General features: G+C 45.7%; 2 protein-coding genes across 2 annotated transcripts; one reads left to right on the forward strand and one right to left on the reverse strand.

Moving 5' to 3' along the window:
- The first annotated feature begins 6,598 nt into the window (after window positions 1-6,598).
- Window positions 6,599-13,698, forward strand: LOC131901578 (zinc-alpha-2-glycoprotein-like). Its single transcript, XM_059252689.1, has 4 exons — window positions 6,599-6,659; window positions 8,845-9,105; window positions 11,115-11,390; window positions 13,110-13,698. The coding sequence occupies exons 1-4, from the start codon at window positions 6,599-6,601 to the stop codon at window positions 13,430-13,432; spliced, it is 921 nt and encodes a 306-aa protein (XP_059108672.1). The 3' UTR covers window positions 13,433-13,698.
- A 2,915-nt stretch (window positions 13,699-16,613) lies between these two features.
- Window positions 16,614-17,141, reverse strand: LOC131901577 (small ubiquitin-related modifier 2-like). Its single transcript, XM_059252688.1, has one exon. It carries the CDS (start codon window positions 17,119-17,121, stop codon window positions 16,792-16,794), a length of 330 nt encoding a protein of 109 aa, XP_059108671.1. The 5' UTR covers window positions 17,122-17,141; the 3' UTR covers window positions 16,614-16,791.
- Window positions 17,142-18,636: the final 1,495 nt, after the last annotated feature.

Consider the following 18,636-nt stretch of genomic DNA (forward strand, 5'->3'; position numbering starts at 1 on the left):
GGGTGACCCCGCCATTTGGGTTACACAGATAGTCCAGCCAGAGAGTTAAAAATGTCTGCACTGGGGGTGGGAAGTGGGTAGATGACCAGGACCCAGCAATAAGAACATTTCTCAAGGGTGCAGGAATTTCCCCGATTCCTCAATGGCTCTATTTATAAATGCCCACAGCCCAGGTCAGTGTGGGTCTCAGGAGAGGAGGCTGCAGTTGGCCCCGAAGGCTGGAGGGAGAGATGTTCCGCCTATTTATTTCTAAGCTGCTGTCGAGACGTTAAAACACCAAGACAAACTTCTCTTTCATAATAACTTTCTTAGGCTCGGTGCCAGGAAGCTTTCACTGCACTGCTTTATGCCACCAACAATGTCCCTGCTGTCCCCTCTCTTCCCACCAGATGAGACCAGCCTCCACCCACAGCCAGATGTTAGTGATGTGTGCCAAGACCTGGAGTAGCTGGGTACTCAGGGAGCAGGCATCACCCAAGGGTAAGCAGTAGAAAGAAGCATACAGCCTAGAATGGTGATTCTCAACCCATGGGTCACGACCCCTTCAAGGTACACCATCCCTTTCACAGGAGTTGCCTAAGACTATAAAAAAAACACAGATATTTACATTCCAGTTCATAGTAGTAGAAAACAAGATTACAGTTATGAAGTGGCAACAAAAATAATTGTATAGTTGCGGGGGGGGGCATTGTAAGGAACTGTATTAAAGGGTCACAGCATTAGGAATGTTGAGAACTACTGGCCTAGAACCTCTATACACACACACACACACACACACACACACACACACACACTAGAAGGAGGGATCTTTCCTCTCTCCGTCCCTTTCTTTTTCACACCAGGTCTTAGGAAGAGTGAGAGATACATGGAGGAAGAGGTGTTCAGGGCCAGTCAGCAAAAGCTAAGTGGCAGAACATGCAGAACTAGATACAACTTAACAAGCCTAGCCCTAGAAAACATTCTGGCTAGGCCTGGTCCTATCATCACACAGAAATCTGGAAATTATTAGATTAAACAAAATAGCCCAAATTCACAAAGACAAACATGATGTGTTCTCTCCAATATTTGGATCTTTGTATGTGTGTATTTATGTGGATGCTAGTGTTGGTATAGTTCATGAAACTAGAAAGGAAACCACAAGAGTGGAAAAAGAAGTTTTGAGAAGAGAAGAGTGAGGTGAAATAACGCACGTGACCTGAAAGGGCAAAGGGAACCACTGGGCATGGGAGGGGTGAAGGAGTGGAGAGACAGAGTGGAGAGGGAGAAGGATCGACGGAAGCAAATTATGTGATAAAATGTCATAATGAACCATATTGCTTTATATGCTTATATCAAAAAATTAAGAAGCTAGGGAAATGCCTCCGTTGGTAAAGTGCTTGCCATGCAAGTTTGAGGACCTGAGTTCAGATCCCCTACCCCTCCACAAAAAGCTAAGCATGGCAGTGAACACCTATAGTCCCAGCACCAAGGAGGAAAACACAGGAGGATTCCTGGGGTTCACTCACCAGTCAGACTAGCCACGAAGTGGGGTCAGTGAGAGAGACCTTGTCTCAAAAAATAAGATAGAAAGGGACTGTTATCAACCTCTGACCTACAAATACACACACACACACACACACACACGCACGCACGCGAGCACGCACGCACACACACACACATGCACACACATACACACTAAGTAAGCAGGGCTGAGGCTGAGGAGATGGCTCAGAGGTTAAGAGTGTTTATTGTGTGAGCATGAGGACTTGAGTCTGAATCCCCAGCACCCACAGGAAAAACTAAGAGTGGTTATGCATTTTTGTCGCCTCAACACTGTCTGTAGCTTCAACACCCACTGGGTGGGTGGAGAGAAAAAGATCTGGGCCTGCTGACCTGGCTTCAGGTTCAGTGAGAAACCCTGTCTCAGGGAAATGTGGCAGGGAGTGATAAGGCAGGGCACCCAACAGCCTCCTCTGACCTCTGCACACATACACAGGCATGATCACCTGCACATGTGTGCACCTACACAACACACACACACACACACACACACAAACACACACACACACACTCCTGCCTCTACTTCCCCAACATGCACAACCATAGCCAGTTCTGTACAATACAGATGTGGGAGACAGTACCCAGGGCCAAGCACTCTACCAACTGAGCCATATCCCCAGCTCCAGTAATTTTACAAATGTTTAAGGGGAAAAGCCATAATTTTTAAAGCCTGCCGGATTTCAAACTCTGCTGCAACTGGAGCCGGGGAGAACTGGGCTAGAAAGCAGTGAAGGGATGTCAGGTTCCTTCCCCGCCTCAGTTCCAACCGAATCCCTTGGAGGCTAAAAGGTGGGTTTAAGGGTGGATGCCGCAGGAATAGTAAAGTTTGTCTAATAAAGCCGCACCAGAGATCCAAGAGGAATCCAGGGTTCAGGCTCTGCTCTTCCCACACTGAGCAGAGCCCAGTGTGGAAGCCTTGGAACCCCAGGACCAAACACCTCTATGACACGTTTTTGGACAGACAACTGGGGATCCAGCAAAGCCTGGTGGTGTAGGCCTTTAACCCAGCTGCTGGTGCAGGGGGTCAGGGGGAGTGCAAGCTGGAGACTAGCCTGAGCTACATAAGCCTCAAAATAAAAAGGAGATGAGGAGGAAAAGGAAAAGAAGGTACAAGAGGAAGGTGGTGGGGAAGAGGAGGGGGGCGAAGAAGTCAAAGAAGGAGAAGGGGAGAAGAGGGGAGGGAGGGGAAAGGGGAACGGAGGTGATAAAGAGGAGGAAGGGAGGGGAGGAGAAAGAGGTTAGGGATGTAACTCAGTGACAGAGGGCGCCTGCCTTGATTGTTCCATCCGAACGGCCGGGCTTGGAAAAGTTCTGCAATCATCTAAGGTTATTCTCCAAAATGTAAAGTCAGGAAGAATAAATCCAGACAAAAGTACGTCCCTGCACCACCCGCACGTCCCCATAGAGGCCTTTGCCTGCTGGCGGGTGCATCCTGAGAGCATCAGTTGAGGTAAATTACACTGCAGTGTTCTTGCTCTCGGGCCCTGAGAGTTGTCCAGGTCCCAGCCAGGATATGGCGCCACCTAGCGACCACTTGGAGCAGTTACAGTGGAATTTAATTTTGTGCTCCTTCCCTAGCGGTTATAGCAAGCCCACAGCCAAGGCCACATTGTCTTTAATTATTTCTGAAATTTCTCCCTTCGCTTAAATGTGCGGGGTTGGGGGGTTGGGTGGAGGAGGGGAGGCGCTGACCAACCCTAATCCCACCGTTCCATCACAGGTGAGTTGGTTGACTCAAGTCAAAGCTTTTTCCACCCTCAAGAACCCCAATGCCTGCAGAAGGTGAGCAATGGGGGCATAGGATCGTCCCCTAGTGTGGGTGCTTCTCAGGGTCCGGAATTACGAACCAGTAAATTAACCTGCTACTGTTTCCAGAACACCTCAGAGACAGGAGACAGGGTGAGAAAGAAAGACCTACAGACTGAGACATCTGCTGCAACACGTGCGTCTTTCTTGGCCAAAGTTCCCTTAGGCCCCTAAAGTTCTAACAATGTCTCTCTGAGGCCAGATGAACCCTGGAAAGATTTATGTTGTAGTCTAGAAATATCGGTCTTGGTGAGATCATGTGCTTGCAGACAGCAGTAAGGACACCGGCTCTTTTTGCAAAGGGAGTCAGGATCTTGTCCCCTGGGAAAACTCCACTTCAAACCGTTCTCTGAGAAATGACCTGGATGAAGAACAGACAGGGTCTTGCATTCATGTGTGGGTGTGAATGTGTGGGTGTGGTGTTATGAGTGTATACGCTCGTGTGTGCAGGTGTGATCACCCATGCAGGCATTTGTGGAAGCCTGAGGTCAACTTCAGACTGTCTCCCTCAGTCACTGCTCCACCTTATAGCCTGTTTTGTTGGGAGCAACAGGGTCTTACTGTGCAGCCCTGGCTGGCCTATCACTTGCTATGTAGGGTAGGCTGGCCTCAAACTCAGAGATCTGCCTGCCTCTACCTCCCAGTGCCAGCTTAAAGGTATGTGCCACCGCGCCTGGCTCCTTGCTTGTTTTTAAGCCAAGGCCTGTCATTGAACCAGGAGCTGGCCAGCTAACCTGGCTGCTTACAAAGCCTCCAACAGCCCCTACCCACCCATTCCCATGGTGGTCCTGACTCTGACCCCTAGTGCTGGATCACAGGTGTGCACAGCCACACCCAACTTTATATGGGTGCTGGGAATCTGAACTCAGGTTCCCAAGTACTACCCACTGAGCCACCCCTCCAGCCCCAGGTGCTGCATTCTTGACACAGCCAGCAAAAACATTCAGGGAGCATATGACTACGGCAAACTGCCTCCTCCTCACATGTCCACTCTTGAGCTGGATGGATCCTTTATCTACATGGGTGGAGGAGGGGATGGCAAGTCGATTGCTCCCATTGATTGAAGCAGGGTTGCATCAGAATGCTACCAAAGCTTTGATGACTCTTTTCAGTGGTCCACAGTTAAGTTCTGCAGGGGACACACTCGCCAACACCAACCTCCAACTCTGTTCCCATGTATGAGGTGTGGTAGAAGGCTTCTGAGCTGAGATTTACAGAGGAGATCTCAGTGTGATCTCCAAGGAACAGGATGAAGCTTGCTCCTTGCTGACCCTGGAGAGCTGCGGGTGGCCCATTAGGTGACTAAGTCTAAGCAGTGTGGTTTGTTCTGCTTCTGAAGCGCCTTAGCCAAGGTTGGAGAGTAGGAAGGATGGGTTCTCTTTCAGCTTAGCTGCAGAGCGGGTGGGCATGTGGGCCCGGAAAGATGCATAAAAGCATAGACTGTCATCTGGGGAGACAGCTGCCACTAAAGTGCTTGCTATGTAGATATTAGGACCCAAATTCAAGCAAGCAGCACATATGTGTAATGCCAGGACTGGGGAGGCTGAGACAGGGGGATACCTGGGCTTGCTGGCTAGCCAGTCAAGACAAACCTGTGAGGTTCAGGTTCAGTGAGAGATCCTGTCTCAATATAAAGTGGGGAGTAACTGAGGCAGACACAAGACATCAGCTCTGGCCCCCACACAAATGCATATGCGCATGCACAACACACACACACACACACACACACACACACACACACACACACACACAGAGCATGCAGTCCCCAGCAGCCCAGACGTGGTAACCCAGACATCGTCCTGAAATAAACAGCCATGCAGGCAAGCTGGTGAAAGCAAACAGTAAAGGAAAAACACTTGCAACATCCATAAAGGTCAATAGCCAAAAAAAAAAAAAAAAAAAAGCAAGTTTCACGGTGCGTGTGGTATCCATTGTTGGGGAGGAAATAGTGTTCGCTTGTCTTCAGCCCCAGCCCTGGATTCCAGAAGAACTCCTGACTCGTGCTTAAAGGATAACTAAGGCACGCAGCACCAAAGTTTGCTTTATTGGTCATGGATAAGGAAAAAGAAAATTTCTCAAAAGGAAAAAATAAATAAATAAATGGTGGAGGCCACTGCTGCAAAGACCACCCTGAAAAAAAAAAAAAAACAAAAAACAAAAAAAACAAACCACCCTGAAAAGAGCTGCAGGTGTGAGGCTTTTAAAGGGATTTGTCTTAGACAGGAGGGTGGCAAGGTAGTTAGGAATTCCAGGATAGTTAGGAATTCCCTCCCTCTCTTCCTCCCTCCCCTGTGGCAGCGTTCCCGCTGGCTGCACCGGGCCTGGCTCCAGAGAGCAGCACCTAGCCCTAATCCGTCTTTTGTTTAGCAGACACCTTTTGTTTCCCTCTCTGTGAATCTTGTCTCTGTGTAAACAAGGGTACAAAGGATATTTGGTGGCTTTCTCGCCTTCATAGCAAAGCTAGTGGGAGACTATATTGTTCAACCATGTGACTTACAAAAATTAGTGGTCTTTAAAGTCAACGAAGGGGCTGGGATGTAGTTCAGTTGGCAGAGTGTTTGCCTAGCATGCGCAAAGGTTCCATCCCCAGCACCACATAAAGCAAGTGTAGTGTCTCATGCCTGTAATCCCAGGGCTTGGGATGTAGAAGCATTAGAATCATTGTCAACCACGTAGGAAGTTGAAGGTCAGCTCAGGATACGTGAGATCCTGTCTAGATCAGTCAGTCAATGAAGTCTACTTGAAGCAAGGGAACCTGGAGGGTGTGTTTAGGTTTTCCCTTGAATTCACGAGATGTAATCTTCCAGAGTACATCTTGCCCACACTTTGGACATATTCAGAACTTTTGTAGAAGGAAGAATTCATTCTTACAACATGGTCTTAGCAACACCCAAATCCTCCTGCTGACACCAGGGTAGGGGATGTCACCGTATACTGTAAGAATGACACACCTTCAAGCTATCTACCACCTGCTGTACACTCCTCCACCCCACTGCCGTTCTTTCATCTGAGGGACACAGAAGGTCTCTGTCCTTAGGCTGGCTTTCTCAGCTCTCAGCAGCCCCTGTGTGTGAAGCCTGTGAGCACACCTCTGCCCAGCCGGTTTGTGTGTCTGTCTTCAACGCTGTCTGAGGAGGAATTCCTCTAAGCTCTCTCATTGGCTGTGGAATCACCTCCCCTGGGCAGGATGCCAGGCCTCACGGAAAGAGCCATGTTCGCTGTGTAGACTTTCCTCCCGGGCACTATAGTAGCAATGGTGGCTGTCCTGCTGTCCCTGCCTCTCCTTCTGGGTCCTGCAGTCCTTCAGGAGACTGGTGAGTGGGCAAAACAGAGGAAGACTGGGGGAGAAATAAGGGGAAGGCAGAGAACAGAATGCTGGGCCATAAGAAGGATCCCTCGTGCACCTGGGATTCCCATATGTGCAGTGGTAAACCAGTTTTAAACCAGTTTGCAAAGTTACCAGTTAACCTAGATCACCCTTGTAGAAGCATTCTGGAAGTCACTGGACTTGTGTTAAATGAGACCTTAAGGAACATGAATCTGAGGGCTAGCGGTGTAGCTCAGTCCATAGGGTGCCTGCTGTGTATGCATGAAGCCTGGGGTTCACTATCCCAGCACCACACAAGCCATGTGTCTCATTCCTGTCATCCCACCACATGGGAGCTGGAAGCAGGAGGATCAGGGCTGGGGGGTGGTTCAGTATGATCTTGAGGACTCAAGTTCAGATCCCTAGGACCCACGGAAATCCAGATGTGGTCACATCTGTCTACAATCTCAGCTTTCCTATGGCAAGACAGGAGGCAGGGCAGAAGAATCCCCCAGAAGCCCATAGGCCAGCTAACATGGCTTGCGCAGCAACAAACAAGGTGGAAGGCAGGATTGACATCCAAGCGTGTCCTCTGACCCACCTGCACTCTGTGACATACCCATGAGCACACCCACCCACATAGACACACAAAAGACTTTTTTTTTCACATGGGAAAAGTATACCCAGAGAGGCAAAGTGACCTGCCCAGAGTCAGACAGTGGAACTGAATACGGACCTCATGAATTTCCTCTACTTTCTCTCTTGCCCCTCTTCTAAGATCCCAGGGGAAAAATACAGAGGCAGGCTAGAAGAGAGGAAACCAGGACCTTCCTCCGCAGTGAGATGAGGCAGCGGGGAACCAGTGAGATCCACAGTCAGTTCCAGGACAGGGAATGAGGCTGTTTGCTGCACACAAAATTTTGGATGAAGATTTCAAACTGCACCAGTTTAAAAACTTAGTGCATTCCCAGAATGTTACATAGTTATTTATGTCTGTTTTATAATAAGGCACTGTCTTTAGAATGTTAAGTATGTTCTAAAGGGGCTGTAAAGAGGGCTCAGCGCTTATGAGCACTTGTTGCTCTTGCAGAGGACCTGTGGTTTAGTTCCCAGAATCCACTTGGTAGTTTATAACTGCCTGTAACGCTAGCCCCAAGAGATCTGACACCCTTTTCTGGCCTCTTTGCATATTGCACACATGTACAGTATATATAATTTTTTAAATAAAGATTTTTTAATGTTAAGTATATTCTATACCAAAAATATGAATTAGTAAGGGGCCTCTAGAGAACAGAACTAATGGGATAGATATACAGGTAGATGGATGGATGCATGGATGCATGGGTGCATGGATGGATGCAAAGATATAAACAGGGATAGGTAGATAGATGATGGCTGAATGAATAGATAGACAGGAAGATATAGACAGGTAATGGGTAGATGGATGAATATATGATAGATAGATAGATAGATAGATAGATAGATAGATAGATAGATAGATAGATAGTAGATAGATGATAGGTAGATAGACTGACAGGTAGAGGCAGATCCCTAGAGTTCATTTATGGCCCAACCTGCCTGAACTGATGAACTCCAGGTCCAGTGAGAAACCCCATCTCAAAAAAATAAGATGTCAGACCAGAGACATGGCTCAGAAGTAGTAGTACTTACCACCAAGCCAGATAACTAAATTTGATCTCTAGGACCCACATGATAGAGAGAACCAACTCCTACAAGCTGTCCTCTGACTGCTATACACACAGTGGCATGTGCATGCTTATGCACACAGTCTCACACACACACACACACACACACACAAATAGACACAATTTTTAATAAAGATGGAAAGCTATAAAGGAAGACATCCCAACTTGACCTCTGACCTCTACATCATGCACATGTGCTCATACCCACAAGAACACATACATATCACACACACACACACACACACACACACACACACACACAGAGAAATAATTTTACATGCAAACTAGAGGATACAGTGTAGAGACAACACACAGAACAGTTTCTGACATGGCATCCCCAGGAGAAACAGCGCCCCTTCACATGAGTGAACCTCCCACAGTGTGAGGCGGCAGTAAAAGCAGAGGGAGAAGCTCCATGGCCGGGTCCTCCCCAGTGGGTCTCCTGGGCATGAACCCCACCCCTCAGAATCTTCCCCTCTTCCGCAGGGCCTTATTCTCTGATCTTCCTCTACACCGGCTTGTCCAGGCCCAGCAAAGGCATCCCCAGGTTTCAAGCCACCGCGTTTCTCAATGACCAGGCCTTCTTCCACTATGACAGCAACAGCAGGAAGGCGGAGCCCGTGGGGCCTTGGAGCCAGGTAGAAGGAATGGAGGACTGGGAGAAGGAGAGCCAGCTTCAGAGGGCCAGGGAGGAGATCTTCCTCGTGACCCTGAAAGACATCATGGACTATTACAAGGACAGTGCAGGTCAGTGAGATATTACAGACCAATGAGGTGGAGTGCTTTACCTGAGCAGCCCCATGAATATGACTGGAAAAGATTCCCCAGGCTGGAACTAGTCACACACACACACACACACACACACACACACACACACACAAAGGAGGAGCAGTAAGCACAGATAGCCATGCACAGGTTCACCCACAACACCTCCCATCCTCCGTACTCACATTGACCTCCTCCTTCCCCATGGCTTCTTTTATTTTCACTCCAGACCTCAGCCCCTAAAAGAAGTGGTATCAGAGTCACTTCTTACCCAGGGACACTGACCTTTCAACTCCATGTTCCTGCCCACTTGAGAAAGTATCAGATTCAACACTATCCAGGTGGAGAACAATAGAGGAACATCCCAGCACTCTGTGGGCTCTGAGTGTGCATGCACACTTACATGCACTTACACCAAACACACACACACACACACACACACACACACACCACAATTATCTAATTATTAAGAAAGAAGGTAACAGTAACTTACATTTACTGAGTACTTGCTCTGTGCTAGCCTCAGGTATGATCACATTTAATGCTCAAAATAACATCTTCAAAGATTATTATTACTGTTGTCATTTCAAAGATTTTTTTAAGTGTTTCACTTAAGCTTAATTATATTTCATAGTTCACTTAACAAGGTAGGTGGGTGGACCAGGGGAAGATCTGGAATTTAAACCCAGACAGCTTAAGAGCTTTTTTTGAGCCTGTGCCAACAGCACCACTCAGGACTGGGTAAACATCCGCTGTTGTAATCAGACTGACCTGTGCTAGGCAGGTCACTTTGTGTTCATGGGCAAGGGGATTAAGGCTTTAGAGGTTTGGAGTAAACACCAGGAATGGTGGCTTATCAGTAATCTCAGCATCTGGAAAGCAAAGACAGGGGGATTGCCATGAGTTTGTGGCAGCCCAGGCTATGTAATGAGATCCAAGCCAGCCTGGGTTACAAAGTGAGACCCTGTCCCAAAAATAAACAAACAATAAATAAGATACTAACCACTGAAAAGAGGGAAGTGATCCAATTATGTAAAGAGTAATGATTTAAATGCAAAATAGAAAGTGGCATGTAGAAATTCCTATAATCTATAAGAAACCACAAATAATTCCTATTTAACGTGGAAATGCAGTTCAGTGTGACTATGTTTAATTCTGAAGAATTCACCATCCACTAAAACACATAAGTTTGTTAGATGAGACGATGAAAAAGACTTGAAATCTGAGTGCTTGCCTAGCACACCAGAGGTCCTGGGTTCAATCCCCAGCACCACATAAAACTGGGTATGGTGTCACACACCTGTAAACCCAGCACTAGTGAAATGAAGACAAGAGGGTCAGGAGTTCAAAGTCACCCAGAGTATCTGACACTGTTAGAAAGAAATAGACTTGGAATCTGTCCATAATCATGAAATTCTCCAAGTATAAAGAATGCATTTCCTCTGAGAGAGGCCTGAAACACCCAGCCAAATACAGTTTCTTCCTCTGCTGTGTGCCTGGCTAGTAACCTGTAAATGGACATTTCTCTCCCACCTGCCAATTCCCAAATAACCACTCAGAGGGTTATACTAATTACAGAATGCTTGGCCATTAGCTCAGGCTTATTATTAACTAGCTCTTTTTACATTTGAATTAACCCATTTCTATTCATTTATGTATTGCCATATGGTCTGTGGCATTACTGGTCCTCTGGCATCTTGTTTCTTGGGTGGTTCACTGGCATCTCTCTTGCTCCATCCTTCTCCATCCCCTCCTTAGTTTGGTTTTTCTGCCTAACCTTATCCTGCCTGGCTACTGGCCAAACAGATTCTTTATTAACCAATGAGAGTAATACATATTCACAGCGTACAGAAGGATCATCCCACAGCAGTAACCTATTTGCCAAGATAAAGAATTGAGTGTTTAGATTCCCAAGCATGTAGGAATGAAAGTTGCTCAGCTGGAGTTGGCACCCATCTGACTGAATCCCTGTGGGGTCGGGGAGGCTTCAGGGTCTCACACCTTCCAGGGAATGTTCGGTTGTGAGCTATTGAATAACAGAAGCAATGGAGCATTCTGGAGGTATGCCTACGATGGACAGGATTTCATCGAATTCAACAAAGAAATCCCAGCCTGGATCCCCTTAGTCCCAGCAGCTGAGAACACCAAGCTGAAGTGGGAGGCAGAAAAAGTCTACACACAGCAAGCCAAGGCATACCTAGAGGAGGAGTGCCCCACAATGCTGAAGAGGTACCTGAACTACAGCAGATCTCATCTGGACCAAAAAGGTATGCACTGCTTTTATGATCTGCTCCAAGTACTAAACTGAAAACCAAGGTGATCTCAGGCTCAGGGGACCATGGCAGGTTGTCCCATCAATCCCTATTAGTCCCTTACTCCCTCAGCTTTCATCTACTAGGATTCATTCCTTCTGAAGACATGATGTGAGAGCCAAAACGAATGTTCATCAAAAAAGTGGAAAGAACTAGGGGTTACAGCTCAGTTTTAGAGCACCTGCTTAGACTCCCCCAATGAGAGGCTGGGATGTGACTCAGTGGTAGAGCACCTGCCTAGAATCCCCCAGTGAGGGGCTGGGGTATGGCTCAGTGGTAGAGTACCTGCTTAGAATCCCCCAGTGAGGGGCTGGGGTGTGGCTCAGTGGTAGAGCACCTGCTTAGAATCCCCCAGTGAGGGGCTGGGGTGTGGCTCAGTGGTAGAGCACCTACCTAGCATGTACAAGAGTCTGGATTCAATCTTAAATACATACACACACACACACACACACACACACATACACACACACACATACACACACACACACACACACACACACACACAAGTCAGGAACAAAACTGGCTTAATTGCAAGGTTCCCTAAATAATCCTTGCTTTGCAGCACATGCTGTAATCCCAGCACTCAGAAGGTTAAGGGTAGAGAGCATTGCCATGAGTTCAGGGCCTGCCTCCATGACAAGTACCAGGAGAGCTATACCCTGTCTCTGAAAGGGGTGGGAGAGATGGAGAAAGAAAGAACTGGGATTCAGCTTCAGTTGGCACTCAAATTCCACATTTCAGATTCCAAACTCCATAGCAGTTCCTCGATACAGTGATGCCTCTCATCTTGTTTGTAGTGAGGAGGTAGGTGTGTTAAACGTCTGGCTAGGAAGGAAGAACAAACAGGAGCAGAATCAAGTGCCACACACTGAAACATCACTGGAGAAAAGGGGAAATGACTATTTAGAATATGAAACAGCTTAATGGACAGAGATGTGGACAGAAGGAAGGAGCTGGGCTGAGATGGGGGTGGGGCTATAAAGCACACTTAAGACACTCAGAATCTGGGCATGGTAGTACATGCCAGTAATCCTAGCACTTGGGGCAGGAATAACACAAGTTCAAGACCAGCCTGGGCTACGCACGTAGTGAGGTCCTGTCTCTATGTTTTGTTCTGTCTGTGTGTGTATGATGTATTATATATGTATGTATGCATAAATGTATGTATGAGGGTGCATGTGTGGAGATTGGAAGAGAGCCTCAGCTGTTGGTCCCCACCTTCTACCTTGTTTGAGACACCAGGCTAGCCTGCCAACCAGCTTCCAGGTATTTTCCTGTCTCTGTTACCCATCACCATATATGAGCTCTGGGGACAGAGACATGCATGACTGCATCCAACTTTTACATGTGTTCTGGAGATCCAAGCTCAGATCATCATGTTTATGCAGCCAGCCCTTTACCCACTGAGCTATCTCCCCAACCCTGTCTCAACTGACGTCGGTTGCCAACTGAAGTCAATACACCACAACATGAGGCAGGGAGTGAGAAAGTAGCTGTGGACATATTACATAACCCATCAGGGAAGGCTTGGGGGAAGCCTCAGACCTTCCTGAGCTTCACAAAGGTCTCTTGGTGGAGTCAGATTAAATGGTCATCCAGGGAGTTAGGAATGAAAGCATGGAAGGAAAAAGTCCACCTTAAAACTCTCAACATCCACACTTGATCCCTCCACAGATCCTCCCACTGTGACAATCACCAGCCGTGCAGCCCCAGGAAGAAAAAGGACATTCAAATGCCTGGCCTATGACTTCTACCCACAAGGAATAAGTCTGCACTGGAACCGGGCCGGCAAAATGCTGGCATCCAAATCAGGAGGTGTTTTTCCCAATGGAAATGGCACCTACCTGTCCTGGGTGGAGGTGGAAGTCCCTCCTCAGGACAGAGACCCCTACTTCTGCCACATAGAACATAGTGGACTGTCCCAGTCACTCTCGGTGCAGTGGGATGATACAAAGAAAGCAAAAGCCGAAAGCAACCCAGCAACTCAGCCTCAGTAAGTTACTCTCTCTGTGTGACATGAGAGAGTTGAGCTTCAGAAGTCAATGTCACCCACAAGGTCTTCCATGGGCAGCTGTGCGACAGATAACTAGAATCCAAGGAACAGGAGTGGGGACAGAAGACTTGAACACCAAGCACTGAGTACACACTCAATGTCAAATCACCTGGCCTTGTAAAACTCCTCACCGATTAATCTGTAAGCCCTCACAACCCCTCATGCCTAGTACTGCATAGAAAGGCATTTTAACCTTGGAGATGCTATAAAAGTGTGAGTTGATTTTACCATGTGTCCTGTATAGTTGTTTTGTTTTTTGTTTTTGTTTTTTTAAAACTCTTTGGGGACCCACCACCCAGCTCCCAAATAAATACATGGAGACTTATTCTTACTTATGAATGCCTGATCTTAGCTTGGTTTGTTTCTAGCCAGCTTTTCTAACTTAATGTGTTTCTCTTCTACATTTTGCCTCTGGGCTTTTTACTTTTCTTTATTCTATACTGAATCATGAATATAATTAATCTTATCAATAAAAACCTGAGACGAGAGCAGGAGAGAAGCCACAGTCGTTTCCTTCCTCTTCCGTTCCTCCAGTCCAAAAGGGCCATTATCCTGTCTCTGCCCCACCTTTTCACTTCCTGTTCCTCTCTGTGCAGACCTCCAGACCTCTATGGTTAACTAGTAGCTAGCTCCAGCCTCTGACTGTCCAAGCAAGCTTTATTTGTCAGAACACAAAGTATCACATAACAGTATGTCTTTCTTCCCTTCTTACTCCATGGCTGGTGGTGTGGCAGGGTACCTGGCATCCTTCTCTCCTTCTCCTTTTCTTGCCCCTCCCTAATCTCCTTCTTCTTTTCTAACCGAGATTTCTCCTTCTATTTATTCTCTATGCCTAGCAGCCCCACATATCCCTCTCCCGCCTAGGCATATCCCTCTGTTGGCCATTCAGTGCTTTATTAGACCAATCAGGTGTTTTAGTCAGACAGAGTAACACAGCTTTACAAAGTTAAACGAATGCAACATAAAAGAATGCAACATCTCTTGGCATCATTAAACAAATATTCCATATACAAATGTAACACATCTTAAGCTAATATTCCACAATAGTCCTGCCCCCACACATTTGTTCTCATATTCACTCAAAGATGTCTTGGCTTTATTTCTGTTGTTGTGAAAGGATAACCTGACAAAAACTATTTTAAGAGAGAAAAGGGCCGTCTGGCTTATCCTTCCAGGTCTCTGTTGTATGATGCTATTCCTGGGGAGACGTGAGCAAACATTTACTAACCCCAGTTAGGGAACCAACTACAGATCGAAGAAATGTCCCACCTGGTGAACCAATTAGTTCAGATTATTTACATGAATATGAGTAAGGGATTACTTACAGGAGCAGAAATAACTCAAAACAGTTTCATTACCAAAGTCCACTGAAGCACGGGTGATAGCATATGAAAACTGGAAACCTTGAGCCCACTACACAACCTGCAGGCAGCTCAATAGTTTGGAGATTGTCCTTTGCAGTTAGCTCAGCTAGTCTGAGCCTCTCCCAGGCAACAAGGCTGGTCTATGCTTCTTCCAGAAAACTCATCTTGTCTGTGACTGTCTCGTGGTAGTCTTTATTACTCATGTAGGCTTGGAGAGGGCGGGGCCTAGTAAATCTAATCAGTTTCAGTGACTTCCTGAAGCTAGTGAATCCCCTGAAGAATGAAATATTTCACATTCCCTTAGCCCATCCTGTTCCTTCACCTCCCTTTTAACATTCTATGTCTTAACAAGCTTTCCTCCAAGATGAAAGTATGTAATCTTGAAAGAAATTACTAAACAGCAGTTGTAGTCCATCACTGTGGAGAAGCCAATGCAGGAACTTGAAGTAACTAGTCACATCCACAGTCAAGAGCAGAGAGAAAAATGAAGTCATGCATGCCTACAACTGCTTAGTACCATCTCTACATACAGTCCAGGATCTCCTGCCTAGGGAATGGTGCCACCCACAGTGGGTAGAGAACTTCTCACCTCAATTAACATAATCAAGATAATCTGAACAGATATACTCATAGGCCAATCCAATATGGGCAGTCCCTCATTGAGACTTTTTCTGGGTGACTCTAGGTTGTGTCAAATTGGCAATTAAAATTAATCATAAGGGCTGTCAAGGTGGCTCAGCAGGTAAAGGTATTTGCTGCCAAGCTTATGACCTGAGTTCAATCTCTAGGACCTACATGGCAGAAGGAGAAAACCAACTCCTGGGGCTGGAGAAATAGCTCAATGGTTAAGAGCACTGACTGCTCTTCTGGAGGACCTGGGTTTAATTCCCAACACCCATATAGCAGCTCACAACTGTCTGTAACTCCAGGTCCAGGGAACTCAACACCCTCACACAGACATACAAGCAGGCAAAATACCAATGCACATAAAATAAAAATAAATTATTTTTTAAAAAAAGAAAACCAACTCCTGCAACCTGCACATACATATTCTTTCTCTCTCCCTCCTTCCCTCCCTCCCTCCATGCTCTCTCTTGTGCTACCTCTCAATTTTAATCTCTTTAAATTTTTAAAAGAACTTTTTTAGATTTATTCATTTTTATTTTTATTTTATTTTGCATACATACTTATGCTGCCTGTATCTTTGTCTGAGCACCATGTGCATCCCTGGTGCCCACAGAGGTCAAGAGAAGGAATTGGATCTCATGAAACTAGAGTTATAGATGGTTGTGAATCACTCTGTCGGTGCTGGGAACTGAACTCAGGACCTCTCCGAGGGCAACAAGTGCTCTTTTTTTTTTTTTAAACGAGAAGTTTATTAAAACAACAAGACCCTTGACTTGAAGGGAAAACTAGGATCATTTGTTCAAGAGTAATTTACCCCTACTTAAAGAGAGATTGCCCTACATCTAACAAAAAAGTTATAAAATTGTCCTTGGTTTTACAATGATAAATGAAAAACATTAAAATTCTCCAATCAAACAAGGTATGCAAGGATTTTGTTGTTGGGTTCTTTTGTTAAAACATTGAGAGCAAAATAACTTACTGGAATATAAAGGTAAGAGCTGGATGAGCATGCCACTGATGGAGAGAGGGGGATATTTTCACAGAACCAGTACTTTCCCCCAGACCATCTCCATCTGATGTCAATCAAAACAGAACATTGGCCATTTAGTTTAAAAAAGAAAAAAGCTCAAATGCTTGTGCACGTACACCAGTTACTTTATGTACAATAAAGAAATGGGGACAGGGAAATGAAAGAATAGAGAAAACTACACTGCAGTAGTCAGGATGTGGTGGAACCAAATTGCAGCTTTCTAATTGGGAATGTATTCTTGGTCTATAACAAAATTCTGGAGTAAAGTACCAGGTTCACTTTTTAGTAGACATCTCCTGTCTGCTGCTGGAACACATCAATCGTATCTTCATCCTCCACGTCCAACTGTGCAGGTGTATCTGTTTCATTGATTGGTTGCCCATCAAACCAGAATCTGATCTGCCTCATTGACAAACCCTGTCGTTCACAATAGGCTTTCATTAGTTTACTAAGTGGTGTATGCCTCTTAATCTTAAACTTAGTATGTTCGTTGTTCTCAGTCTTGACTCCTTCCTTGGGTTTCTCGTCCGCCATGGCGAGCGCTGGAGTCTCCTCATCTGCCGCGTCACAAAAGAGGCACCGGTCGGCACTGCAGCAAGTGCTCTTAACCATATCTCCAGTCCCCTAAAGAGATTTACTAAGGAAAAGAAAAAAAAAAAAAACACCACTACAACTATGTTTTAAAAACCTTTGAGCATCGTTTACCTTGGGGTATCACATGACCTGGATCCTGGGCATCATTCAGGCAACCACTGCTGGTAGCCACAGATATAGCCATAGCCCTGATAACTGTGGCAGTCAAAAAATCTGCACACTCGAGGCAAGCAGATCTCTATGAGTTTGGGGACAGATTGGTCTACACAGTGAGTTCCAGGCCAGCCAAGGCTACATAGTAAGACCCTCCCTCAAAAAAGAAAAGAAAAGGAATCTACATAAATAGACTTAGAGGCTGGACCCCCTTGCAGCCAAGAAAGGCTAGATTCATTCTTAAGGTGCCTCTCAGTCTTCTTTTCACGGATCCGGGTGAAGCCACACACCGGTGCCACCGACACACCGCGACAACATTTTATTATTTAAAATTATTTTAAATTTAAATATAATTTATCATATTCTCCCCATCCCCCAAGTCCTTCCAGATCCTTTACCCCTCCTTACCCGCCCAACTTCGAGTTCTTTCACAAAAAAACAAACAAAACCCTATAAAACAAAGCCCCCCAAACGAAGAAAATAAAATAAAACACCACCCCAAAGCAAAACAGAAACAAAAAAACAAAACCCACCAAACTGTGACCAAACAAAAGCATACAAAAAAATTGTGGAGTACATTATATGTTGGTCAACTACTCCTGAACTCCTGAACATGAGACCTGGCCTGGAGTGGTTGGTGTACCCATTGTCACTCTATTGAAGAAAACTGATTTCCCTCTCTTAGCAGGTATAAATGACACTTCAGTTGTTAACCTTTCACTCTAGTGGCCAGGTTTTATTCATTCATTCATCATTTATCCATTGATTTAAACATTTTTAAAAATAGAACATAATAAAATATAATGAGATAAAACAAAAACTATCACATCGAAGTTGGACAGGACAAACCAACAGAAGAAAAAGAGCCCAAGAGAAGGCACAAGAATCAGAGACCATGCATTAGCACCCTGAGGAATCCATAAAAATACTATAAACTAGGAGCACAGAGGACCTGGTGCAGACCTGTGCAGGTTCTGTGCATGCTGCTTCCGTCTCTGTGAGTTCATATGAGCTTTGTTGATGTTGATTTAAAAGGTCTTATTTTCTTGGTGTCCTCCATCCCTTCTGGCTCTTCTTCCACAGGATTACCTGAGCTCTGATGGGAGGGATTTAATGGAGACATTCTGTTTTAGGTTGTATGTTCCAAGGTCTCTTACCCTTTGCATAATGTCTGGCTATGGGTTTCTATATTTGTAACCATCTGCTGCAGAAGGAGTATTCTCTGATGATGGCTGAACAAGGCACTGATCTATAAGTATAGTAGAATACCATTACGAGCCGTTTTATCATCATGTAATTTTTTTCTTTTTTAGGCCAGTAGTTATTTGGTTTTACCCTAGGTCACTGGACTATCTATCTTTGGTCACCCAAGCAGTGATG

This window comes from Peromyscus eremicus, unplaced genomic scaffold (assembly GCF_949786415.1).
Source record: "Peromyscus eremicus unplaced genomic scaffold, PerEre_H2_v1 PerEre#2#unplaced_113, whole genome shotgun sequence".
Lineage (NCBI taxonomy): Eukaryota > Metazoa > Chordata > Mammalia > Rodentia > Cricetidae > Peromyscus > Peromyscus eremicus.